The sequence below is a fragment of the Anoplopoma fimbria genome, chromosome 21 (assembly GCF_027596085.1).
Source record: "Anoplopoma fimbria isolate UVic2021 breed Golden Eagle Sablefish chromosome 21, Afim_UVic_2022, whole genome shotgun sequence".
NCBI lineage: Eukaryota > Metazoa > Chordata > Actinopteri > Perciformes > Anoplopomatidae > Anoplopoma > Anoplopoma fimbria.
In genome coordinates this window covers 19,385,298-19,412,495 of record NC_072469.1, presented here as the reverse complement: position 1 = coordinate 19,412,495, position 27,198 = coordinate 19,385,298, and the positions used below count along the sequence as shown (strand labels likewise).

The following is a 27,198-nucleotide window of genomic DNA, read 5'->3' as shown; positions in this document are numbered from 1 at the left end:
TGTTTGAACTTTAGGCGAGGTCTGTATACATGAAAACTGAAGACGTTATGTCTGCATCATTGACATGGAAACATCTCATTATACTCATTAAATGTTACCTACTGTCTTGGCAGGTGAGCGAGGCTGGTTTCCCTGTGACAGGTGTCGCACACATGCAGTGAGTAGAAACAAGCAAGATGTCGATCCACGAAGACAGAAAAAAACAAAGTAGAAAAGAAAGACAAAACAATCCAACCATGAGAGAATTGAGCAAAAACATGCAAAAACATAAAAGAAAAGTATGATGGTGAGCATTAATCAAGAGGGGAATCAAAAGAACAGATGGTGGCATTAAATTAATAAAATGTGGCAAGATTGATAGTTATGTGCATGTATGATTTGAATTGGAGAGCTAAAAGTTAACAGTGTGAAGGAAATGACAGCAGGCTGATGGTATAACATTTACTCTCAGGGCCATTAGAGCAAATGAGCCACTGTGCAGTAAACACTAAAGCAATCAAATGCTTGATGAGGAGCATATTGATTGAGAAAGAAAGAAGGAGCTGATACAGCCACAGATATGAGAACGAGGTGAGCAAAATTAAGCTCCCTGTACTTCCCCCTACTGCGTGATTATGTGAAATCATACGAACAGATTATATGATCATTTTTTAAATCCTTTTTAGGTCTCCGGACTGCACCGTTTTTTCTGCCTCAAACAGCCACATCAAAATCAATCGGAGACGATGTGTGAAGTGGCAAGGGAGGAATCTGTTCAGACGAAATCCTGATGCCCGTTGAGCTCTCCCCACTCTTTCCAAAATCAAACACACAAAGATGTCTATCTTTTGTTATCTATCTTTTTGTGTCAGAGGCTAAATCTAAACAACTTCCCTTTAGCGACGGGGTCACTTCCTAGGTGTCACTCTGTTCCTTCTCAAAGCAATCCTTTAAATGAGGATTAAGCAGGGATTAGAGATCAGATATGGGAAGGTGCTGACACCTCTATGGCCGTTGTTACATACTGTTGTCTTTCCCTGCTTTCTCTCCGTCTTCCCTTGTGTTTTTAGATGGGTGCCACACAGAGAAGGCCTTCTCCTGTCTTTCGTCGACAAAAATTCCAGAATACACACACGCAAATGAGGCGGAGGCGCTATCTGGAAGCCATTATGTTCCCAGTTTCAAATTCACGAGTTGCCCCGCAACAAACCTTTTTCTCGCACCTTTTTCATTTGTACAAATATACTGAGAGCCAAATTGGGACATGATAAGGTGAGGATGCCTCAGCAGCGCTCGAATCAGCAGAAGTGATGAGACGGTGAAATTATATTATAAACGGGAATCAGGGGGTTAAGGCTATCACATCGGGATGCCTGATTGGAATTTGGAACAATCTCCTTTGGGCAGAACTTTTTTTCCATGAGATAGTAAGAGCTCTGTGATCCGCCTCAGCACTTTTCCTTATATCCGCAAATCCCTGAAACTATTTTAGCCCTGGAGTTTGGTTTATAGCATATTGACAGCTCAGCACAAAAGGCAGCATGAGGCAGAGATGTGAAAGCATAGAAGGAAAACTGGACATATCTTCTGCCATGTGAACTGCAGATGAGCTTAAGACGTCTTGTGTGGAGAGAAGGAAGAAGCCATAGGGAACTAACCAGACCTCTAAAAAAGTAGGCATCACTGGTGTGATAATATGGCTTGATCTGTCTGATACAGAATGTGTGTGCGGGATAGGAAAAGTCAGAGAGTTGATATCGCCCTTGTGCAATAATAGTTTCTTAATCCACCGGAGTATAAATGCTGAGTCAAAGTATTAAAGTATGACGGAAATGACCTCTATAAGTGAATTAAGTTAGTTTTAGTCACACGCCCTCACAGCCAGCACAGAGGCTCAGCTTTAACTTTATCATGATCACTTACATGGATTAAATTCTGAGGATGTGCCAGTGTGTTCATGTGTGCATATCATAAATCGTGAAATGGATATGTGTGTGTGCTGGATTAGTATTAACTTAATTAGCAGTGTCTGTGGCTAAGATGGACCGAAGTGAGAGAACCAAGTGATTTCAAGTAAAAGCTGCCACGCCTTGAACTTCTGAAACAATCACTGACGTCCTCAGAGTGGATGCCTGCATCTGAGGGCAACATTACTGGAAATGAAGACAGCACAGAACATTTATTAATTCAATCCAAGTACAATTACACGGTTGACGTGTACTTAGGCATTTGCCTTCCAGACATAAGAGCTCGCAATTATGATGTGTTTGTCTCTGTGAGTGTCCCTCCTAAACAAAGCAGATTTTAAATGTTTAAACTGCAATCAAATGTGTGTACGTGAGTCATTGTTACAAATAAAGGTTGTTAATTGTTTGGATTCTGTGTGAGTGAGTGTGTGTGTGTGTGTGTGTGTGTGTGTGTGTCTTACCCACGTAGAGCTGGCTGAACAGCTCTAGCCGTGTGTGCCCCTGAGCTGGAGCAAGCCGAGATGCCCGATATGTCTGATCCAACTGAAGGACCGACTCTTTGACGTTCCGCTCGGCCATCACGCGATGCCACTGGTCGTCATTGAGGGGCGCGGCAGAATGAACCGTCAACTCCACAGGTCCGTTTCCAACGTCAAAGGAGAAGGAGATGACTTTAAGAGCTGCATAGAGAGTGTGAGAAAAGAGTCAATCTTACAGTTACAGAAGTCAAATGTTAAAGCACAAGAGGCAAACATCACAACTTTTCTAAGACCCAATAACACTGTTCTGTCATAGTCCACTCTGCAGGTAAATATGCATTCAATTTCTAATCTAATGGCTCATTTGTTTCAAGGCGATTCATTTGGCTTCTATAGATTTCAGCTTTGCAATACACGACTGCTCCCAGCTTTGGACAGGACTAATCTCACAGACAGTCGATAGATGCCAGGAACTGTTGGATTTTTTTTTTTCCTGTTCTAGACTTTTAGAAGTTTTCCTAGTTTTGTGGGGAGATGAAAGCCAAAGAGTGAGAGAAGAAACAGAGCGCCAGTTGAACATAAATGACAGAGAGAGTGTGTTAATGAACAAAAAGAAGGAAAATGAATGAAAAATTAGGGCAAGTAGGCCCTGTTTTTCATTAATTTTCATAATCTTAATGTAAGTGGATTTCATGTGTGTGTGTGTGTGTGTGTGTGCATGTGTGTGTTTTGATTGAAATGCCATAAAATTGATTGCTTCTCCGTAGTTCAGTAGCATAAGATTTCAACAGACCAACAGGGGGCACTGTTATACCTTTTATGACTATGACAGGTCAAATGTTCATCGATATTTCAGAATTACAGTGTGTGTGGGTGTGTGTTTCAGCCCACCACCTTGTCATTCCAGATGTTTGGTGGCTTTTAACACTGTAGGGCACAGTGATCTGTACACTGTGTGTGTATGTGATTACAGAAAAGGAATGTGTGTGTTTGTGCGTGTTCTTATTTCAACCTTTATCTCAACTTGACAAAATCTGGTAAATTATGTCCACATGACGAGACATTTGAAATGTTATTTTGATACACCACTAACCAGAGATAATATATATTTTACAGCTTTATATATATATTAAAGCTGAGTGTATTTTCTCTTTCCTGACTGGAAGACACTGTTGGGTTGGATCCACAATTGTATTATTAATTATATGTGGTTGTTTCTGACGACATATTCTGCATAACGCATGGACCCAAGGTGTTCAATTAATGATTGTCACTGCAAAATGTCAAAGGAATCATTTTTGCCTTGACCTATGAAAGGAATCAAGCAGCAGTATGAAAACAATGAGGGAGTTATTTCTGCTGCTGGAAAGACGATTTGCATTTGTCAAATTAAAACCCAATTTGACTGTCTCCTTGATGTTTGGTACTACTGTGAGGCCGCTGTATAAAAGCTGTATATTCTGGGTAGTGCCATATGGCGGTTTACTGGCACCAGTGTGCTGCAGTCTTAGAGATAATGAATAACCACTTTACAGCTTTATATATTACCGCTCCATTATGGCTTCATTATGCTCAGATATTAGAGTGGATCATTCTATATAGTGGTCAGTCGGGAAACAAACTTTATTTTTTCCCTTGGCCCAATCAATATGCCTTGCCTTTTTCTCCCTTTCATATTGCATTTATCTAATTATCTGTTTCAATCCTCTTGCATTCTTCAAACTCTTGATTCCTTTCTACAGGACACAAATTGTTGTTCTGTTGTCTTTGTTCTTTTGTTTGACTGTTCTTTCTTTTCTTTCCCACTTTTATACATCACCACAGTCCCCTGAGTCTCTCCCGCTTCCCTCTGTATTACTTCCTTTGTTCTTTAATTTCTTTATTATTTGTTATATTGTTTCTTCATTTTACGCTTGGTTTCTTGCATTCACTTACCCATGAATCAGTCACTTTGTCCCCCCTATCCTATCCTCCCTTCCATCATTCCTTCATCCCTTTTTGCAGATATTATCCTTTCCGCTTGAGATGAGATACAAGTACACCAGAAATCATCTCAGTAAAAGCTTGTCTGGATAAGCTGAGAGCACCAACCTATAAGCTCTAAAAAAAAGAAAAAGCGCTTAAACATTCAACTACCCACAAAACACAACACACAGCAGCATGCATACACATAGATACACGCACACACAGTGAGGCACAGAGTGTAAGCTCTCTGACAGGTTTTAGTACACTGAATTAATGACGTCTCTATGCAGAGAGCAAGTCTGCAGGGCAGGGAGGAGCGACATCAGTTATTTTAAATGCTGAAGGAAAGCCAAACATATATCAGAATACCCCGATAGAAACAAAGCTAACCCAATGGTGCTATAGCAATGCTGTATGGCATGTGAGTGTGTGTGTGTATAATTGTTTGTGTGTTGTTTTAGCAGCAGTGCAAAGCAAGATGGATGCCCTACAACTTTCTTTTTCATACTCCGTCCACAGGCAGGAATGAAAACTTAAGTACCCTCAGAGCACAGAGCTTGCCTCATCTATTTAAATTGCTGTGATGGATGTTAGAAGTGTTGAATGTAAGTTTTTGTGTGCGAGACACAATTTGCATGTTTGCCTAGAGAAAACCAGAGTTTATTTTTTTTTTGCTTTCTATTAATCTTTTATTATGAAGGCTTAAGGAGCTATGTTCTGAATTTTGCTTTCGAGCAAGATCAATGCTTTTATGGCTGTGTATATATGTGTATTTGTGTTTGTCTAATGTGAAGTTTCATTGAGCAGTTCTTCAGCTTTCTTCAGATGGCTGGCAGTGTATTTTCTCTTTGACCTCTTTTCTGTTATAATGTCTAATTCTTCGTTGTTTGTCTCATTTGCGTTGTTAGTCTTTAGCTCTGTGTTCTCCACGTCTGGGACGGCTGGAACAGCCAAGACAAGAGGGAAGCTCTATTTCAGTATAAGCCAAACTCAGGGCAAGCCTGCTGCTGCTGACACTGAAACAAGAGTCAAAGCAACTTCTCAAAAGCTAAGCATCTCTTTGTGACAAAAAAGCTCTTCAAATAAAACTTCTTTCATGCTATCAGAAAAAAACATGCATGTCCACAATGCAAAGAATCCTGAGTATTTCTTAATGTGTACACCGTACAGATATAGTGAGATAAATATTCACTTCTGACAGTTTTTAAAAGAAGTCTGAAAAATATAAATAGTAGAGGCTGGTTGCTTTTCTATTTAGTAGATAACTTCATATTGCTTTAAAAGTCAAAGAGTTATCGGACAACTTTAGAAAGCTAGAGATGCATAGTGCAGAACTTCAGATGCAAACTTTGGCTCTGTATGGTCTTCACATAAAAAAAGGCAATAATACAATTTTATAAGCCGAGGTCCAAGCGGGAAAGAGCATTTCCCAGCTTGATCCCAGACTGAAAGTGTTTATGACCTTTGGGCAAGACTATCAGTGAAATTGCAAGTCTTAAAGACTCAAAACACGGCACATGCATACTTTCAACTGAGCCACAGAGCACCCCAGAAGTAAAGCTTCTCTGTATTTAGGGAGCTTTCTATCTGTCCCCAATCCTGTTACCAGTCCAGTTCAAATGGTTCAGAATATGCTGCTTCAATGCCTTCTCTCAAATGTGTCTATGCCTACTTCTTAAGATTCAAAGAGGCAAAGTGTCCACCTGATGGCTTTGAGTCTGCTGAGGTCACAGTAATGTGTGTTTCGTACAAGGTCGTGTGTGTGTGTTTCGTGCTTCTGCAATGGCAGAGCTGTGCTATTCTGGCCTAATGCTAGTTATTTCATACCCTGACTGGATTGTAGCAGATACAGTTTTTGCACCAGCGAGAGGGCCGAGATTATGTGTGTATTTATGTGTGTGAGCGTGCATGTGTGTGCATGCAAGTCACTTGTGAGTGTGTGTCTAAATGTGTGCTGTGGGGCAAAAAGTAAGATGATAGCAAGGGAGAGGGGAGAGGAAATCGATGTGGGGGCATTTTGAAAGCCTCAGGGGACACACACACACACACACACACACACACACACACACACACACACACACACACACACACACACACACACACACACACACACACACACACACACACACACACACACACACACACATAAACACACTCTATCTCCTCTGGCCTGCTGTGCAGCCGTGACAAACTAGGTGCTTACTTTATCTCTTTGTGTATTTTTGTGTGCACGTTTAAAAGACAAATACCAATCCTCTTTGGCAAACTTCTCACTCGACTTGCGTGTACAGTGTAGTGTAGCACATAGTTTCTTTTTCAGCAAGGATAAGTTTGTGCATGCATTGGTGTGTAGATGACTTTTTGCAAAAAACAAGAATAACTGTAAGAATTTTGGGGGACAGAAAATAAAAAGCTTGTGCAGCGTTTAGGTTGCAAACCAGCTGAGATAATGTCACCCTGTGTTATGGCTTTAGACTGCACTTTACCTCAAAAACTGCCGTTGACTTTGTGTCTATTCAGTGGTTGGCATTTTGACACAAAATGGCGGGGCAGGCACACCAGCTGCAAATGGTTAGTGAGCGTCTTCGACATCAAATGTTCATATTCCTTTGAATCCCAATGAAATGCAATTAGTTATCTATCAACAGCCATGCTGAGCCAGGAACCCCCTTCACAATGTGATTAAATTGAAGCTTGATATTTTAACATTCTTGATCAGTGCAGCTCCACTGAGATCACTGGGATGTTAACTTGAGTCGCTGGAACAAGATCATAGAGATCTGCTACATGACATTATGAGTCTCTGAAAGGGCCAAGAGAATGTGAAATGGGGTGGTCCAAAGCTGTCCCTTTTTTCATATGTAAAATGATTTGTTCTTCTCTCCTCTGTCGCCATTTCTTCCATTTCTCTGATAAGTCGTTATATGGTGAAAGCAGAGAGGCTTATGAGTAAGTCTGAAGTCTTTAGAGTCCTAATGAAATCCAAAGTCTCTGAATAAAGTCTAAAATATGAGTTAGAGTCTGAGTCAAGTATCAAGTCTCCAATGTTACTTTATATGTCTACGCCAACAGCACTGTCTCCTGTCGGATTTTATTAAGTGTAATAAAAAATAAGGATTTACAACATTGGAACCCTGCAATGCCTTAAATCATGGAAGAGAGACAAAAAAACAGCTAAGACGTGTTTAGAAAATAATGTATTTTCACTTTAAAAGAAAGTTAAATGCAAACATTGCCACATTGAAAATCAACTGAAATATGAAAATGAAACATGAAAACATTAAACAAAAACGTACTGCAAGTCCAAGTCCACCTTGTCAACCAATAAGGTGGACTAATACATATCTTTATCCATGATAAGATAATGCTCCCATGACTGAACACCCTCTCAGCTGCAAATGTTCATTTAGTGTTTGTAGCCTAAGAAAAACTGCGATGTCTTTGGGCTGGGCTTATCTTCTCCACAGCTGCGATCAGAACGTGGGAATCTTTCCATCTCTGCTGCTGCAAGATCTGAAAGCAGATTACATTATAGATTATAAATTAATAGATAGATGGCATATTATATAATAAATGATGCACATATAGTAGATACAAAAAATACAACACTATTATAACTTTATTGTAGAACATTCAACTGTAAAATGCACCTACATTAATTTGGTTTATTTCATTTCTATAGATTGTTACTTTTTTACTTTTCTCACAAACATCCAGACTTGGACTCCAAAGCAAGCCATAAGAGGATATTCATTTTGAAGTTATTTTGTGTAAATATTTACACACAAAAATCAAGGAGTGGGGTGTACAAAGTGCTTATTTTGAAACATTACACTGCAATGGGCGATGATAAAATATTACACCTACCCCTTAATCCTCTGCTTGGCATCATCTGGTGCACGGACATCATGGCTGAGCCAGAAGAGGCAAAATATCCAGCAGAACAGACAGCATACATTATGTCCCCAACATCTGGCTCCAAAACATCTACAAGCTCTTTTTGGCCAAATGCTTTGGTGGTGATAGACACAGCTCTTTACGTCCTGGGGCCTTGAGAAGACTGTGTGATTTTCCAAATGAGTGATGGCTTCCACAAGCTGTAAAGTTGAACTCCATCTGACTAATGATGCTAAAGGGATACTGCTGTTGGCACTATATTCTGCCTCAAAAGCCTCTTTCAGCCTGGAGGTGGAGTGAAGCTGACATCAGAATGTATTCACTCTAGCCATTGGGCTGTATATGTTTATCTCTTTCAGCCCATCACAAATGTGATGTGCAAAAACACTGCAGGCAATGGTCCTCACTCACAAACCACTTTTAAGAAAACATTTCTTCTTAAAGGAATAATGTGTAACAGTTAGGGGGATTAATTGGCAGATATGGAATATATCATTCATAACTATGTTTTAATCAGTGTATAATCACCTGAAATCTTAGTGTTTTTGTCAGCTTAGAAAAAGCCATTTATATCTACATAGAGATCCGGCCCTCTTTCACGGAGTCCACCATGTTGCACCGCCATGTTTCTACAGCAGCCCAGAACGGACACTGGCTCTAGCGAGAGCCTTTCGTGTTTTATGTTATCCGAAGGTAGGGATGTGTTCCAAAAAAGGTTTCTAAATAAGTAAAGATCTGGTTATTGATAAGCCCAGATGTTCCTGGTGTTTTTATTAGTACTTAATAATGTTTTGATTTCATTTCACTCTGTCGGGCTGAGCTCCTCCAACTACACACACACACATAGACACAAACACAAGCACAAACACGGACACACACGAAGCGCGAGCAGATAGGCCGTCGTGGTGAATTGAACCAGGTGAAGTGAAGGATACTCGAGTTGACGGCAACTAAGCTTGTTACTGTACGTGCAAAAAGATATTTGCAAGTAAAAAGTAAATACTTTATCTGTTATATCTCAACAAGCAGAGACATGTAAACAAAAATGAAACCTTATTCAATCGGCTCTGTTCGCAGTCTCTCATCCAGCTCTGCAATTTTTATGCAAGCACAGCTCACACCATCGGACGAAATATATTTTTTGTAATGTTGCTGAGACAAAGCAACCAGGAGGAGAGAGGACAGGAGGAATGACTGATACTGACCGAAATCTGTGTTCTTCAGCCTTTATAAACTTCACTCAGAAATGTTATTTATTTTATTAACGTTTTACATTTATTTTTACAATATTAATTACTTTTTATAGTGATTTTGCTGCAGTAAACATAACCGTTGCTGCTCTAGAAATAATATTTGGATATATTTAAAATATACATTTTAATCCTGTTCTGAATTTGATTTAAAATACGATATATGTTTTCGAAGGCAATTATTTCCTCATGTAGAAGAGCAGAGTATTGATAAGAGTAGCTCCTAGTTGTACTTAAATCCTAAAGAAAGATGGCAGGGTGTTCGCTTATGCTAATTAAGAGTGGCACACACCTTAAATTTGAGAGGACAATGGGATTAATCATTATAAAAACAACGAGGGGAACAATTCTGTGGTCTAAAAACACCTCGCGAATCTGACGTGGACTTTTCTCAAGAACAAATTTAAGAAAAAACATTAGGCGATATTTGTGAATGAGGCCCAATTTTTTCGGCAGTTACTCTTCAGGGATACTCTGTAACTTTCAGCCGAGGCCACAGAGGGAAACAGACCATGGAGGCCCCCTCCACATTACAGGCATTATGTCTATTTCTCTCAGCTCACAGCCCAGCCCCCGCTCTCTTACCACACTCTCCCTCACTCACCTAATCAGCCTCATGCAGTGCACCTGTCTGCCACACCCACCTCATCAGCACCATCACTCTCACCTGCTCACTCTGCTGCACCTACACCCTGCAGTATAAATACCCCAGTCTCACACACACCTTCCCTCTGCCCCGGTAACCGACTCAGCCTTCTGTCCCCGACCACGAGATTTGCCTTCGCTCCTTTTGGTTTTTGTCTGCCTGCTCCGCTGACGGATCAGCGCTCTCTAGAGTGGAATATCCCCCATGAGTTATCTCCTGCCTGTCTACCTGCTGTTTGTTCCGCTTTGAATAAAGCTCCTGAACATTACTCTGTCTCCTGGTCGTACTGCACTTGGGTCCACACACCACCCGTTACAACACACACACATTTTATAATTTTAACATTTTATCGTACTCTGCTCAGTTTTCAGAGTTTAGCTACAGAATGTAAAACAAATAAACATTGGTGTTTAAGGGTTTCTGTAAGCATTAAGATTTAATTTGAGATATTTTTAACTTTTTAAATGGACCACATATAAGTTGTTTTTAAGTTGAGTGTCTTTGTGTTGGGAATTGTGAAAGAGTTGACATGTGACGCTGCAGATGCTTCCTGCATCGGAAGATGTCCCTCTTTTTACACGCATCACGAAATACACACAGATTACCCATTTCACTGACACCATTGTGACCCTATGTGTGTGTGGGTGTGTGTATTTCTACTTTTAAGAGTTAAATGCTAACATTTGCAATATTTTTTTCTGGAAAAAAGAAAAGGGGAGAGAGAGAGAATATGTCTGTGTGTGAGCTTGTGTTTTGTCAACCCTGAAAATGGGTGATTTGGTTAAACAGAGGTTTATAATGGACATAATTATTGCACACACCAATTACCTTAAATAAATGATTGCTCTCTCTTGCAATCACACAAAGTAGTGCACCATAATCAGGAAGGCAATTGACTGTTGCTGGTGTGTGCTTCTTCATCAGTGTGTTTGTGTATGTGACTCTGAGTGTGTGTGTGTGTGTGTGTGTGTGTGTGGTGCCAGGTTGCACACGGCCCTATCGGATTGGTGTGGATTAAACCTCGCACTAGGCTAGATAAAGAGTCTGAGTAAGGGAGAGAATAAGATCGACAAATGGAGAGGAAATGACTCCCATGCACACACACAATCACTCGGATGCATCTTACATTTGAGCTCCAAGCGAATGAAGTCGGTGTTGCCCAGGTTTTCCAGAAAAACGCCGTAGGGCGCGCTGGTCTTGAAGTAGAAGGAGATGTCGGCGCTGGTCTCGCCCTGGAAGGTGGCAAAGTGCAGGTAGGACGACGGGGTGGTGAAGGATGCAGCATTCCAGTAGTTGTCTGTGGAAAAACAGATAGAATCACAACTCTCATCCAGCCAATCCCGCATAGACCTGCTGTACCTTCCATCAGGTTTCATTTCAAATGGTAATGCATCCATTTTAATTTCATTCCCAAGAGCTATCAATCTATTCTGGATAAAACATTGTTATCTCATGTCCATTGTCTAATGTGGCTCATTTAATATCTCCTCAGGGAAAATGATTTCATCAACTAAAACTCTTTTTCTCTGCAGAGGTTTTAACGCAGCATGTAATTTCCTGCGACTTCAACAATACTCAATAGAAAAGTTGATCATATCGTAAGAGCACAGAGGGAGACTATTTATTTTCTTCTTAATGACACCCTGAGAAGGGGACAAGGGTACATGGATACACTGCTGCAGGATCTTTGATAACAACTTTTCTAATGACTTTCATGAAGCAAAACCAGCAGCTGCTAATGAAGACAAAGTAGCTGCATGCTAAACAGCTGCTGATGAATTATCGGACTGTGGTTGATGTAGTGACTTCTCTGCTATCCCCTCTCCTCCCTCCTTGCCGTGTCGCCTGTCACTCAAAGAAGATGGAGAGTAGAGAGGAAAGAAGAGGACTCCCCACTTGATTTGATAAATAATTGTAGATAAATGACAAATGCTTATCCATTGTTGCTGATTCATTTTCTGTTGAGCAACTAATCAGCTTATTGACTTATCATTTTAGCACTCCTTTGCTTCCTTTTGAATGTGTTTATACTGTTGTATGCAATCACATGGGTCGTATGTGTGTTTGTGTGAGTTCATGGCTGTAAGTGTAGGTAGCACCAGTGTCCATGCATTTCTGTGTGTCTCCTGGCTCAGTGTGATAAGCTCTTCCCAGTGACAGGACTGAGCTTCTCCCCTCTCCTCCTTGCCTTACATCCTGTCACCAGGGGCGAGGGCAGATCGTGGCCAAGCTCACACACACACACACACACACACACACACACACACACACACACACACACACACACACACACACACACACACACACACACACACACACACACACACACACACACACACACACACACACACACACACAACCCCCTGCTGATGCTGCCTTTGTGATTAGCGTGTTTGAAGTTGGAATACTGTTCATTTATCAACGGGAGGTGCATCCAATTATTGAAAAGGGCTAATTGAGGACTAGTACATGAAGAAGCCTGCAGAGGTGAAGCAAATCATTAAGTTGACTATGATGTTCCATAGTAGCAACAAGGAACACATGCCATTGGTGACACTTAAATTTACAATCACTGATTGATTATGAAGAAATTGTTTTGATGATAGCAACAAATGCAAAGGCTCTAATGACACTATTTCACAAGAAATAACCAAAAAGTTACAGGAGTAGCACTGAAAGGAATGTTGATACACATACCCGCAAATTGTTTGCTCAGTTTTCTTTTGAGTATACTGCATAAACAGAATCAGCCCTCACAGTACAAATATGAAATCACAAATACAAACAACATAAAAATGTCTCATGTGCTTGGATATCTATTTGTATGCACTGAATGAGACCTTTAGTGCTTCGAGCAAGAGAGTAAAAAGAGGGTTGACGAAGACATAGAAGCAAGAAGGACACAAGGATATAGAAATACAGCCTGGAGGCGAGTCACGCTTCAGAAGGAGGCAGAGAGAACAAGAGGAAAAGAGGGAAGTGGGAGGAGGTTAGAGAAAATGGGCTCAAAAGGGATCTATGGTGTGAGAAGCAAAGGAGAACAAAACAATAGGGGGTTGACAGAAACTGAGTGTTGGAGAGAAAACAGTGTTAGAGGAATACACATGGAAGCCAAATCATGAACCTCTGATTGCCCCTGTGCCAGATCCACAGATGCAACTGGTTGGCTAGGTTCTGTGGCACATTTATCTCTCCCATATTGAAATGTTTATCAAACAAATGTTTAAAAAATTCACCCAGCACAAAACTGTCTGACTGAGACGTCATAGATATTAAACTGTTAGTCATCATGCCTGATAACACACTTGAAGGCCAGGTAAATTAACTTAATGCCAAAAAAGTGTAGGCCAAAGATACAAAATGAGTTTGATATAAACTGAGCTACCTGTCACACCAAACAGGAACACGAATCAATTAATTGGAGTTCATTTGAGTAACCTCAACCTCCTTTATGTATTCATATATATAAGAAACAAGAAACTAAAAAAGCCTTTTAGGAAACCTGTCAAGGGTGAGCAATGAGCACTTCAAAGACAGGCGGTTTTCAAATGGAATCTGTGAAGGTTTTCTCAACAAGCCATTTTTCTCTGTCTAATTGGTTCCAAGGTGACACAAATGCCGAAATACACCTGTTGTCATCGCTTCACACGGATGCCCTTGGTGTCATTGTGTGGTGCACCACTGTAGTCGTCGATTTAGCTTACCAAAGAGTTTCTCAGATCTGCTCTTAGGATTTAGTATATGGCCTCTGTTGCTGAGCTACTCAATTGTTGGACACCTCATTTACTGGGGAAGCAGAATAATGTTGGATTTTATTTCTTCTTTCAAAGAGTAGGCCACATATTTTATGGTCTAAATAGTCTGTTTCTTGGGGGTAGCCTTTAGCACTTCCAATCACAGTGCAACTTGCCAAAACCACTGTTTGAAGCACCTTGCAATGCACACTAGCACTGAGTGAAGCATACAAAAACAAAGTAGCAGACCAGCAATGTGTATAGAGAGGACGACCATCAGCTAGCAGCATGTACTAATACAAAGTCAAGTGAGTGCCCACGACCCACATGCTTATGGAGAACACATATGTCACAACAATTCACATTTTGTCAACATCAGGCTTTATAGCTTTTATACTTGGGTTTGTTGGTGCAGTGACCATGAAGCTTAGAATAAATCAACGGCTCGATCTGCACCGTTTGAAGGACGAAAGAATGCGTGAATGTTTGATGTATAGCTACTGTTTTACATTAATCCAGTGTTGGAGTGAAAACAAATTTGGTAAAATGTTTTAGCCATACTGGTTCACTATTTTAGGATATACTGTCTTGAAATTTAGTACAAACATTCATGTCCTCCTCTGGATGAGTATTTGGTTTATGACCAAATACCTTCAAATTTATAATCCCCATGATCCCAGCTGTGCTTGTGTTTAGAGCTAATGACCAAATGTCAGCATGCTAAAATGCAAAACTAAGATAGTGAAAATCAAACATACTCAACCAATCACAAAAGAGCAATCAATCAACCAGAAGACCCAAGTTAAACGCCCATGCTGGGACAAATAAATAAAAATCTCTGCAGGTACATCAAACTCTTCTTAATTTATTTATACTTCATCAGTAGAGGTTCTTTTACAGATGCATGCTTTTTTACCAGCATGTTATGGACATTTTTGGACCCATCAACTAATTTGTCTGAAACATGGTGTTGCACTGAAAACAGCTGCCGACCTTGGGAATAGGCCACAGGGACTCCTCAAGCCCACTGAACTGTAGAGGCTGACATAATGTGAGATACTATTTGAGGTGAAGTTTGGGTCTGGAAGCCAACTAGATGATTCATTTGTCCATGCTTGACCAGATGGGTTATGTGTCAGGACCAGCAGAAGGTAAGGATGACTAACTGCACCTTCTCAGGTCATTAACAAGGACAATTTCAGGCACACACACACACACACACACACACACACACACACACACACACACACACACACACACACACACACACACACACACACACACACACACACACACACACATTAAATATATGTGCATACAAATGTACACTGTTGGCTACAGGCAGAATAGGCTAAATTACTGCCACAACAGCTCATATTAATAACCTCATCCTCACACACACTGCATGTGATGTTCACACAGTGAAAAGTGTGTTATCACTGTAGATCACAACTTTCAGGATCTCAAGACTGCTAGAGCACTTATTACTCAGTTTGCTGGATCAAACACAAGTTGTGCCATCTCATTTAATTTCCACTTGCCAATTATTCTGCTTCAGGTGCAAAGTTATTGGGTAGTGGGGGCCAAGGACTAAGAATAGTGTCATCTAAGGCCATGTCCACATTAACCCGTTTTCACTCGTTTTCAAATGAAAACGGGGTTTTCAGATCTCCGTCCACACATGCGTTTCAGCATCGTTTTCGAAATTATGTGCATCCAGACTTGCTCCCCTGAAAACGAATATCATGTGACTATTCACGTACACTGGGCATGCGCGTGCCGGTGTAAACAGGAAGTACATTGGTTGCTTGGTTACAGATAATAGATTACACTACTCTTGATACTCGTGTGCTTGATACTCAAGAACTTCCTCTAAAATCTTCCTCCTTAAACTCTAAACAGACACATTTCGTGGAAGTTTTTAGAAGTTTTATTTTTCAAGCTTAGTTACAACACTGCAGGTCTAACTCTATGTAAAAAGATAAAAAAATATAAAAATCTATAAAAAGATATGTGGATTCATTTGAAAACGGGTTAGTGTGGACGTGGCCTAACACAAGAGACAGCAGCTCCAATCTTAGAAGGTGATGCATCTTTGCCCTTAAGGGCATGTCTCAGATATCGTTGTTCAAAACATAACACTTGAACCTTTATATTGTTCGGAAAGTTATGAAGCTGCGGCACAACACTCATATACTTTCCCGTGCTTATTTGTACATTTCCATTGAGACCTGTATTTCATCTCATCTATGTGCAATTGAGCTATCTGAGGCGTGTTATTTGATGGTCTAGGTTCTGTATGTTTACAGTATATACAGCATATGAAACTTCAGGTAATTAGTTTATGTCTGTCATAGTCCTTCATAAATCTCACATAAAATGAAGTTGCTTGTTGTTTAAAAGCGTTTTTAGCACTAAATCTTCAGAGATATAATCATATAAATTTAGAGATGAAAAAAAAGTGTAGCAAAGACAGAAAGAGAAATAGTAATCATTTGAATCCTTATTTTCTTTTAATTATTTCTAGTGTATAAATAAACATTAAAGGAAGGAATGCATGTAAGCTTTCTTTTCATATACCATGCCATGCTAAAACTTTATTTCCAGGAAATATTTCCATGTGCAGCTTTGTCTGCTGTTTTTGATTACCTCGAAACTCATCTTCTTGTATTAGCATGCATTTACAAAATTATCAGGTCATCATGGTACATATTACATACCCAAAATAGCTCACTCATGCTGCAAGAAGATGCTGACCACCATAGGTTAGAGGAAACAATGTCCTGTGACAAGCTCAGGAAATAGTCAAAGTAAAAAATAACGAGGATAAAATACAAATGGACGACAAATTCTGGATCAGATCGTAGTACAAGAAAACAACCCACAAGTAATAATTAAATTACAAAGTACTTGTGTTACAAATGGCATTATTAGATCAGACTTTTGATTTTCTATTGGTTTAGGTCTAAAATTCCCAATGAACACATTAATTCAGACTATTTAAAAACAAAAGTAATGAGCCCACATTTTGAGGGTCTGCACACCAGATCCTTCAATGTCTTAAAAAGCATGCTAGAATGACATCACTACAAAGACATTCAATGTGGGCATATGAACAGTGACAAATGGATACAGACCAATTAATTAGTTCTGAACTATCATAGGTGACCCTTGTAAGCCTTCATTGTGGTCAGTCATGAGGCCAAGCATGTCTCATAGCAGGTGCATTATATTAAAATAATAGAATATATGCTGCTTTGTGCCATTCGAAGTCATTTATTTTCATTCCAATCTGTTAAAATGTCCAAACCCTTTTAACATCAATAAATAGGACTAATTCCTCTCTGTGTGCCTGTATAGGGCTTTCTTTAAACTAGCCATGAAAATGGGCTTCATTAATGCCTGAGCACGTTTAACACACACACACACACACACACACACACACACACACACACACAGAAAGTCACACTCTAACTTGCTAATGTGCACACCACAGAAAAAAACACACACACAGAGCGTGCACACACACGTTCATACACACAGTACCTCCTTTGCTAAAACTTTCCCTGACTGCCCAAGACATTAGTCATTTGCCTATGAAAACCCATTATATGGCAGCCAATCATCATTGCTCTTACTGAGACAGAGCTCCATGCTCAGTATGAGAAGCATCAATCATACACGGAGTACCAATTCACGTGTGAAATTTTTAATATATGTTTAATAAGCCTTAATGGGCCAATATATAATTTCTGCTCCATGTTTCGCTGTCTAAGCCAGCACTATTTCAAACATACCTCAAAGTCATCTTCATTTTAAAGTTAGCTTGTTCATTTGGTCACTCAATAAAAAAGAGGATAACTCTCTCTTTGTCTCTAATGTAGCGTTATTGCTTGTAGCATATTTTTTAACTATTGATGAATTAATGTCAAACTATGTAACAGAATTTAACTCTAGATTCACTTTCATGATGCCACACAATTTCGGAAAACAGGGACAATTCAAAAATAATAATAATAAACTGAGTATCATAATAGGGTAAAGTTCTTGGACGTGGTGTACACTTATTTCATACACACACAAATCACATGAGAAAGTTCTTTATAAATGAAATATTTATTGAACTACTACCTACACATCTAAACTACTAAGCAGACAAACCAAATGAAAAAAAGAAGACTATAATGAATAAAGGATGAATTAGAGAATAATTCATGGTCTACCGTAGTTATCCTACACACTTGGCACACAGGAGAAGTTTCCTGCACCTTTAATCTTCCAAATTTCAAAGTTGGGCTATCTCAGCTGCAGAACAGTAACAAACTATTAAATCACTGAATAAAACCTGATTAGTTGAAATAGAATTAATTAAATTACACAACGTAGACAACAGCCTTGTTATGTGAGGTAAAGGCAAACACTATAACAGACATGCCTATGTAGATGGTAGATACAGGTGTACCTATATGCAAAGTAAATGAATGAGTAATCCAAACATATCAACACAAATCAGTCTTCAGAATGAGAGACAAGAAGAGTAAATATAAACTGAAATAGATAAACTAAACTAAACTAACTGAATCACAGCTTTGGGTTGCATCTCTTAAGGAAATGTAGTCTACAGGAAAGAAAAGCCAGTCCTGCCTCCTCAAACTATTTCCACAATTAACATGTCAGAGTGAACTTTTTATGACTACACACATCTAAACTCAGCATAATATACTCATTAAAGTGCATGTTATTTTGCCTTTAATGTCAGTATCCATTAGTCTTGTATTCACAGTTGGTTGTGTCTCTGTTTGTTGGTGTTTGTGCGTGATTTTAAGAGCCACATATGGGGTCATACTCCAAGTGGACAGCTCATAACCTATCTCTGTAGCTAATTGTTCTTCAGCTTCTGCTTGTTAGTTTGAACATGTAATGCATGACTTCAGAACATTTTAGATGGTTACTTAAAAAAAAGCATATTAATTAATGTACAATTTAATGGTAAAATGAGTTTCGTTCTGTTCTCATAAGTTCACTATGTCTCCTTGGTTGGTCTCCAGTGTCTTCTTTGAGTCTTTTGAAGGAAACCAGACACCAATAACCCTGAACCTGTAAAAGGTTCGTGATTTGATTAAACTGGCTTATGTGGTTATTTCTCCTCTGTGAGTTTATTCAGACCTCAGGTTGTAACTTAAAGGTTTGTCACACCACACCATTAGTGCCCCGGAGTTCATGCAAACAGTTCTTGGAAGAGTTTTAAGACTCAAGATATAGATTCATCATCATCCTCATTATCACATTTCAATATTCTTTATCCTCTGGTCATCATCCGCAACACTCACACACACTCAGACACACACATACACACACCCAGACACACACACACACACACACACACACACACACACACACACACACACCAGTGGATGATAGAGTGAAACAAAGAAACTATGGCTCCTTCCAAGTGACAGAGGGATCTATCTTTGGTAATTGTGTCTGCCATACTGCTACATGATAGACCCACATACACAAACAGATGTGACGTCATGGGTCATTAAATCCTGGTTTGTTTGTACGTTGGCAGCTCTCTGATGAAGGGACATTAGTGAGAGGGGCACTAGGTTGTTGATGAAGGGGCCATGATGAGTGCGACACCGGTGAGGAGAGAGGGCAGGTGTTCTGTCATGTTCTGCACCCTCGACAGAACCAGGCCACTTCCTGTCTCCCGGAGGATTGGACAGACTGAGAAAGCGGGTGCATTGGAGTAAACCATAACGAAGGGTATGATATTGTAGCTCTAGCTCTATAAGAAAGCCATCCCGCCGAGCGTTTCTTGAATTGGGCTTTACCATCTCTGACGCACATGAACAGCTGTTCCCCGCATGGGGTGGAAGACAAAAAGCCTCCAGCTTTAAAAGCCTCGACCTGAATGTACTTCCGAAGTTCTTGGGAACAAAGGATGGATTTGGTCTGAGGGTAGCCCAGCTATGGTCACCACGAAGCAGAAAGCAACTGGGGTGCACCCACAGGGCTGTTAGTTCACACACTCTCTTAGCTGAGGTCAGTGCAACCAGCAAAGCTGTCTGGAATGACACCAACTTCAGAGAGGAACACTTCAGAGGCTTAAAGGGACCCTTCAACAGGGCCTTTAGCACCAATGGCACTTCCACTGCAGGGAGGAGGTACGCATCACCGGACGTTTCCTCCTGACCCCGTGCAAAAACCACTTCATGAGAGAGTTGCCAAAGACCGTCATGTCGCCTAAACCCCTTCGCAGCATGCCTGATGCATTAAAAGTGGCATGAGACAGCCCTCAATCCAACATATACAGTGGGTTCCGCATGTATTTGGAAAGGCACATCCTTACTGGCGGGTTACGCTTATGCAAATTTTCAGTGGGCGAATGCATTTGAGGAGAGTGTTAAGCTTGTTTATCCTCGCTCTTGGCACCGTAGCGCGAGCCTCCGCAGATGGCGTGCGAGCTCCGAGCATGCATGGAGGAGTCTATGCTTAATGGACTGTTAGTTGCATTATTCTCCGAAACGCCAGAGGGCGTACAAACAAACTGTGAAGAATCAAAAAGACAACGTGTGTAACAGGCAAAAAGTCATAAACCAACCTCCAAAATGTTGAGGGATTGTAATTATCTGTAAACTCATATCTCATATTTATGGACTACTTTGTTGCCTTTTACAAGAAAAGTAAAGAAACAAGACAAGTATTACATGCGTTATAAAGAAAATAAGGTTAAATATCCTGTAAACAATTAGATTTTGCAGGCAAAATATATACTCAAATGAAGAGTTTCTAAAGCGTCTAAAAACGAATTGGCTCTCTTTGTATAATCCCATGACATGAAAATAGTGCTTTTATAAGTAAACAATTTGTGAGAGTCAAGCAATCGCATGTGCCAAGTTACAAAAATTTAGAGGTGCACGACCAAGTGCCGCGACCTCTTGTTGACCCTTTGCACGTTAATACGTGCCTCTGGCTGGCTTCACTACGGCAAATATAAACCTGGCTTTACCCATAGAGTCCAGAACAGGGCTTAGCCTGTGTGAGTTAGAACTATGGTATTCTTGTACATGTCCCCATTTTTCCCTAGTTTTGAAATACAGTCTGACTGTAAAACACCCAGAATGCACTTATCTGCACTCACACTCCACTGGGATTGCATAGCTCCACTCTATTATTCCCTTTAGTATGAAAAATGAGCAGTCAATAGATAATATATGAAGCATTATTATCGTAATGATCGTGCTGCCATGCACCAAAGATTAAATCCATGTTTGCTTTTTTCTCCACAGGATATTAGTTTCCACAAAATCTCTCTGGTACATTTTTACATCACACAGAAGAAACCGACATAACTTCCTCTCTATGCTGTTTTAATCTATTTTGTTTTAGGAGATAAAAAAAAATTCATTAAAGACACAAGTTGAGGGACGCAAACCCAATCTCAAAAGACAAAACCGCTTGATTGAGTAATTCATACAACTCTATTCTGAATCCTCTCAGTGGACAATACATACTTTGTGGCTGCTTTCACAGCTTTAGTTTGGTTCTCTTGTTCCAGACTAAAGAAAAACGTGATACGTTTCCTATTACTGTAGTTGTAGTCTATTTTGTGTTAAGGTCACAATCAGTAGGGATGAGAGAAAAGGCTCCTGAAGACGCTTTATGCATATTAAACAAACAAATCAGCTTCTTGAATCCTGCCGCCTCCAAGGAACAGATTGTACTTGGGGCCCAGAAAAGGCACATGCTGGTCGTGTAGCATTGCGTAATTTGATGCACATTTATTGATGCCAATAGCATACACCAGACACACTATACAGACAGAATAAGCATTCAAACCAGGATGTGTGGATCTGGGGGTGAATTTTTTTTTTTATTGCTGCATCAGCCCCGCTTCACGTTGGCTTGGCACATAGACATCAATGGTTGCGGTTGTTTTGCTGTGCATCACATGCTGGTATGTGCTTTTCTAGCCCTGCAGGTACTGAATTTACGATTGTAATGGGAGCTATGCCTTATGATTGTGTGGCTTTATGTCATTAGGCTAAAGATTTCCATTATCCATTTCACTTTTAATGAGTTTGTTTGAAAGCCCACTAAGATTCAGAATGAGAAATGTTACATTTAGCCAAGTATAACACTTAATTCATGCTGTCCATATAAAAACACAGTACACATTGCAGGACAGACATACCGCAGGTCAGAACAAAGTGAAACAGCACAGGCTCATGCGTTAGGAGGAAAGAGAGTTGGTCAATATGCGAGCAGTGCGCCCACACTGATTAGAGGAATAGACAGAAAGAGAAACAGTAAGGATTAAACTGCCTCGTAGGGTGTGTGTGTGTTTCTGAAGGACCGGATATCCAACTGTTTACAACCAAAAATACAACACTACATGATAAAACGAGAATGAAAGGATAAGAGTGGTGTTAAGATGGAAAGTCTCTGGAAAGGGTTCAGATACATTTATCTGGCCACACACACATACATGAACAAAAATTCATGCTGCAAACACGAAAACACAAGTATGCAGAAGTGCACCCCACACGCAAAGTCCTTTTTCACAGCAGAAATGACAAGTCAAAATAAAGCAAATGATTTTCTGAATGATCAGCACAATATGTTATTTTCACACCCAAGTGCAACACTAGAATAACAATGTGCCCAATTGTACTTGGCTATGAATGTGTTTTCCTTTGTTCTCTCTCACGATAGTTTTTAATTAAAACCCCGTTCAAGCCATCAGAAGCAAATTCTAATCGACAGAACAGGTTTTTTACATTCCAAAAGTTTCGCTAACAATGTCTGAATGTATTTTTCAGACAAAACTTACAAACAATGTTTCATTTCGACTGGGATTGGAATTAAAAAAAGAAGCGAAATATTTTTCGACATTAGAGTGAAGATAATTAAGACCATAGTCTCTCCCTTTTTTGAATTCTGCTGGTTGTTCCCACTCTTTTCCTTCCTTAAGGTGAAATAAAGTAGCCTATTTAGCATGACACCATAGTTTATTTTATTTTTTGCTTGTTGGTAATAGAATCCTCATTAATTTCAACAATCACCATCACCTCACTGACTGGATGTGTGTAAGCTGAAGTACAGAATGATCTAGAAAAAAACTGTGCTGGTTGATTAAAAACGAGCTGAAACTCCTGGGTTGATTTTTAGATAACATTCTGGTCGGTGGTCAGGAACGGGGACTTTTCTGTGGGGACACTCGATAGCCACCCATACCAGTGCTCCTATCTGAACCAGAAACCTCGGATTAGAGGTAGAAAGAAAGGGCCAGAGGATAAGGACCGCTACACAAAAGCAGGTACAAGCTGATAAAAGCCATCAAGTCAGCTAAAATACATTGTTGTGTTCAGATTATATTGTACCTCATCTTCATGTAGATGTTGTCTACAGCCTTCTGCAGCTAGAAAGGGCTCTTGGTTAAGGAGTGGAGTAGTGTTGAGCAGTGAGAGGGGAATGAATGGGATATGTGTGTGTTGTGAAGAACGAAGATGGGGGTCCCTTGTTAAAATGCATTTGCGTTTGGTGGTCATTATGATGCATAAATATAACAAGTGGCAAAGAGGATTAAGGACTCACTGAGGTGAGGTTTTGAAGTAATGACTAAAACAAGCCGTGAAGTAGTAAGGTTACGGAGCAGCGCAGAGAGACAGAGTAAATAGGCAAACTTTATTATTCCTCCACATACTATTGTCACACCATAGGAAAACATTGATATCGCCAGATGAGTGACAACTTAAATGATAATAGCAATGATTTAAAAGAGCAATTTGAGCATATTTTTCCGAGTGTTGTTTGATATTTACTGTGTACCCTGGTTGATGTCTTATTTAACCATAAGCTATTAGAATAAACTGCTAGAGATGCGGAGCTTAACCATGTAGTATCTTAAACAAACCAAACATCCACATAAACAATGGTCATGAACATGAATTGATAATTCAAAGCTCAATAAGTTGTATTTTTTGATAAATTGCACCAGTGGTATGAGTACAGTTTTGTCCAGTGCTTTAGGAGCTCATTTAAAGGCCAAAGCTGGCCTCACATACTGCAAATTAAATCGATTCAGGGTTTCATACTGCATACTGCTGACGAATGCAATATGCAGTATGTGCTGTATACTGCCTTTGGCTGTAGAATGAAGTAGGCAATTTTGAATAAAGCCCAAGATTTGATAAACAAGTGCGTAATGTCTGCTAAAAATCAGCAAGTATCTGCCATTCAGCTCAGCCCAGCTGTACATACGTGACATGATATTCTCACAGCCATCACACTGCATCACTACCTCATCACAAGCTTCACAATCAACTTGTATCATCATATCAATGTATGACCACACCATAGAAATGATGGACAAAAAAACAATGTTCAGCTTTGAAAGCTTCATAAACTATTTCAACTTTAAGGATATTTGTAAAGCCAACATGGTCATGCCATGCTTAATCATTTTTTTTACAAGACACCAGCACACCAGTAGAGTCAACACACAGGCTTTAATAAATAGTAACCGTCACATTGCATTATGCAAAACTTCACTTGAACAACCAGTCTTCTCTGTTGAAGGAGCAGAATTATGGAAATGTTTAAAACCAGTCTGGTCCTGAGGATCACAAATGACCTTCTCTGGACAAAAGATATACTGTAGGAGAATGTGATCTTATGTTACCTTGTCCATGCAGTACTACTTGGCCTGCCTTAGCAATGTGTTGGCATTTCAGATGCAACACTGATATGGTTCAGCAGACATCATGGAGCCATCTGTATCTTAATAGGTAAGACAACCTTTATCCTCTACCTGTCTGTAAAGCCCAGCGGCCTTTATTTTAAGCATCTCATTTTCTCTATAAATTCCTTTCACAGAGTTAAATTATCACGTTATAACCCTATCAATTTCAAAACTCTGCTCAAGTACAATTAACTGTTTGTCCAGGAATTGTCTACAAATTAATTAAAAGTCCATGTGCTTCCTCTGACTGTTCAAAAGCTTTACACTATGCTAACATGGGATTTTTAATACGAGCTGTATAAAAGAGACTGGAGGTGTTCTCTTGATTCAACCTTTGATGAGCTGTTCACACAGGTGATGCAGTCATGCCCCTAGACTACAACCCACTGAGAATTGATTTGAAACTGAAACCCCCCCTCTCAGCAGCTGTCATCAAGGCACATATTTCCTCTCAAATAGGCCATTGCAGATGAAGCTCTCCTGCCTCATTCAAAGGTCCCTTTTACAGCTGCAGCTAATCCAGAATGTTCACACAGGTCTACATTTTATCTGTGCAGGTGCCCTGTAAGGTTTGAAGTTATCTTTAAGATCTTACTGATAAGAAAAAAAAGCACAGCGTGATTTAGCTCCTGGCTACATTACTAGCCTTTTCAATCTTTGAATCAGAGCACACCCTGTCACCCTCCGGCCTCGTGTTATTTTTTTTTTATGTCCCTGACTCAATCATTCATTAACATCTACAGCACATTGTTCTTTCATCTCAATATTAATCTTAAAAATTAAGCTTGTTTGTCAAAGTCAATCATCATTCTGGATTCTAAAACTTTTTGCCAAGCTGCTCATCAGTCAAAATGCTAAAGATTTCTGCTGAATGTTGCATCATCATCTACAGCTCCACAATAGATACAGTATGTATCCATGATAAAACACTTACTATCTCCTTGGCAACGGAGTGGTCCTACAGTCAGCTTGGCTTCAGAGCCTGGTCTGTTGGTGTCACCCACGGCAACCTGGCTGACTGGCAGGTGTTCTTTATATATCAAGAGTCCAGAATCTTCTCTCCTGTCAGATGAGTTGAAAGAAACATGCAGCGAGACAAGGAAAAAACAGGTTAAACACTGTTAAGTCTTTTTTAACAATTTTCAATTTCTGCATCTTTTGCTGTTTAGAAACCTTGTATTTTGCACGTTTGTGATTATATGGCTACACTATTTATACCTATTCCAAGGGAAGGCTAATGTTGCAGATTCAAATATCAACTAAATCTGGAAGCAGATAAATAGTGTTAGAAAAAACGGTATAGCAGCTGATAGCTATATTTATGGAATTATCTTACATAAAGAATTGCAATTATTTATAAACCTAATATACACATATGTGTTTGGGAGAATATGCATTGTTTGTATGGAACTAAAAGAACACGTATCATTTCTGCAGTAGAAGCATCGTGCAAAATAGTCAGTAAAAGTCATTATTAATGCTACATAAACTTAACGTAACAAAATAATAGACTATATAATCAATACAACAGTGACATAGACATGAAAATTGTTTCAGTCGATAGGTAGATGGATGGAGAGATATATGGATTAGGAGAGTGAATATAACGAAATAAATTGATAAAATTAGAGGAATTCATTACTTTCCCCTATTATAACTAGTCTACTGAAAATACAATAACAATACTAAAAACAATAAATATAAAAATCACAGCCTTTAAAGTGGAAATACATTTAAAATGTTCTAAATTCTTCAAATAACTATATGATTTTAACTGTTTGCTATTAATTGCTGTTTGGATGTAAAACAGTAACATCGTATCTATGGCTTTGTGTATGCATGTGCGTGTCTGTATGTGCATGTGTGTCAGTGTGTGCATACAAACATGTGTGCTTGTGTTTTTCTGCGCGCTGCCAAATTTTGGGTAATGAGTGGAAATAGAGTTATAATGGTAATATTTCATAAACTCACTCAGCCAAACAATGAGACATTAATGCATACATTATTAATGGAGAGAACCAGACAGAGTACGACTTATTTGTAATCTCATCAGTTTTAAAGATGAGGAGGGAGACATGAAAGTAAATTAAATCTCTTCTTCTTGCTAATAGTCAATTACTCACAGACAAACATACAGTAGGTACACACATGCACACACCCACAGAAAGCAATGCAATTGGTTTAATGAGAATATCCATCAGCTGGCTAAAGGAGCTTTGAAACACAAACTGTTGGTTCCCTCTTGAATAAACGCATCATTGATGGTGGCATACATCATTCAATCAGTTTGAAGTTAGACACCTCATCAGACTGGCCAGCTGACAGATTAATACAACATTAAGTTAGCAGTAGTGACAATTTAAGCTTCAGCCCAGTGAAATTATTTTCAATCAAAATTTCACTTTTCAAGTTCAGTTGAAATAGCAAAACAATCAGAGTTGCTATATCAACTGCAGTCTAGGGTTTATACAGGGATACATAACCCCTACACCCCTTACTGACTGTAAAAATGGTAATCGACAGTTCACTAA

General features: G+C 39.6%; 1 protein-coding gene across 1 annotated transcript in view; it reads right to left on the bottom strand.

Annotated features, from left to right (window-relative positions):
• The window catches only part of cntnap2a (contactin associated protein 2a), a 304,116-nt gene that overhangs the window by 31,196 nt on the left and 245,722 nt on the right, over positions 1-27,198 (bottom strand). Inside the window, exons 18-20 of the mRNA XM_054622578.1 lie at positions 25,602-25,729; positions 11,310-11,480; positions 2,408-2,626 (exon numbers count right to left, since the gene is read on the bottom strand). Coding sequence (XP_054478553.1) covers positions 2,408-2,626; positions 11,310-11,480; positions 25,602-25,729 — 518 coding nt within the window. The remainder of the gene's footprint in view (positions 1-2,407; positions 2,627-11,309; positions 11,481-25,601; positions 25,730-27,198) is intronic.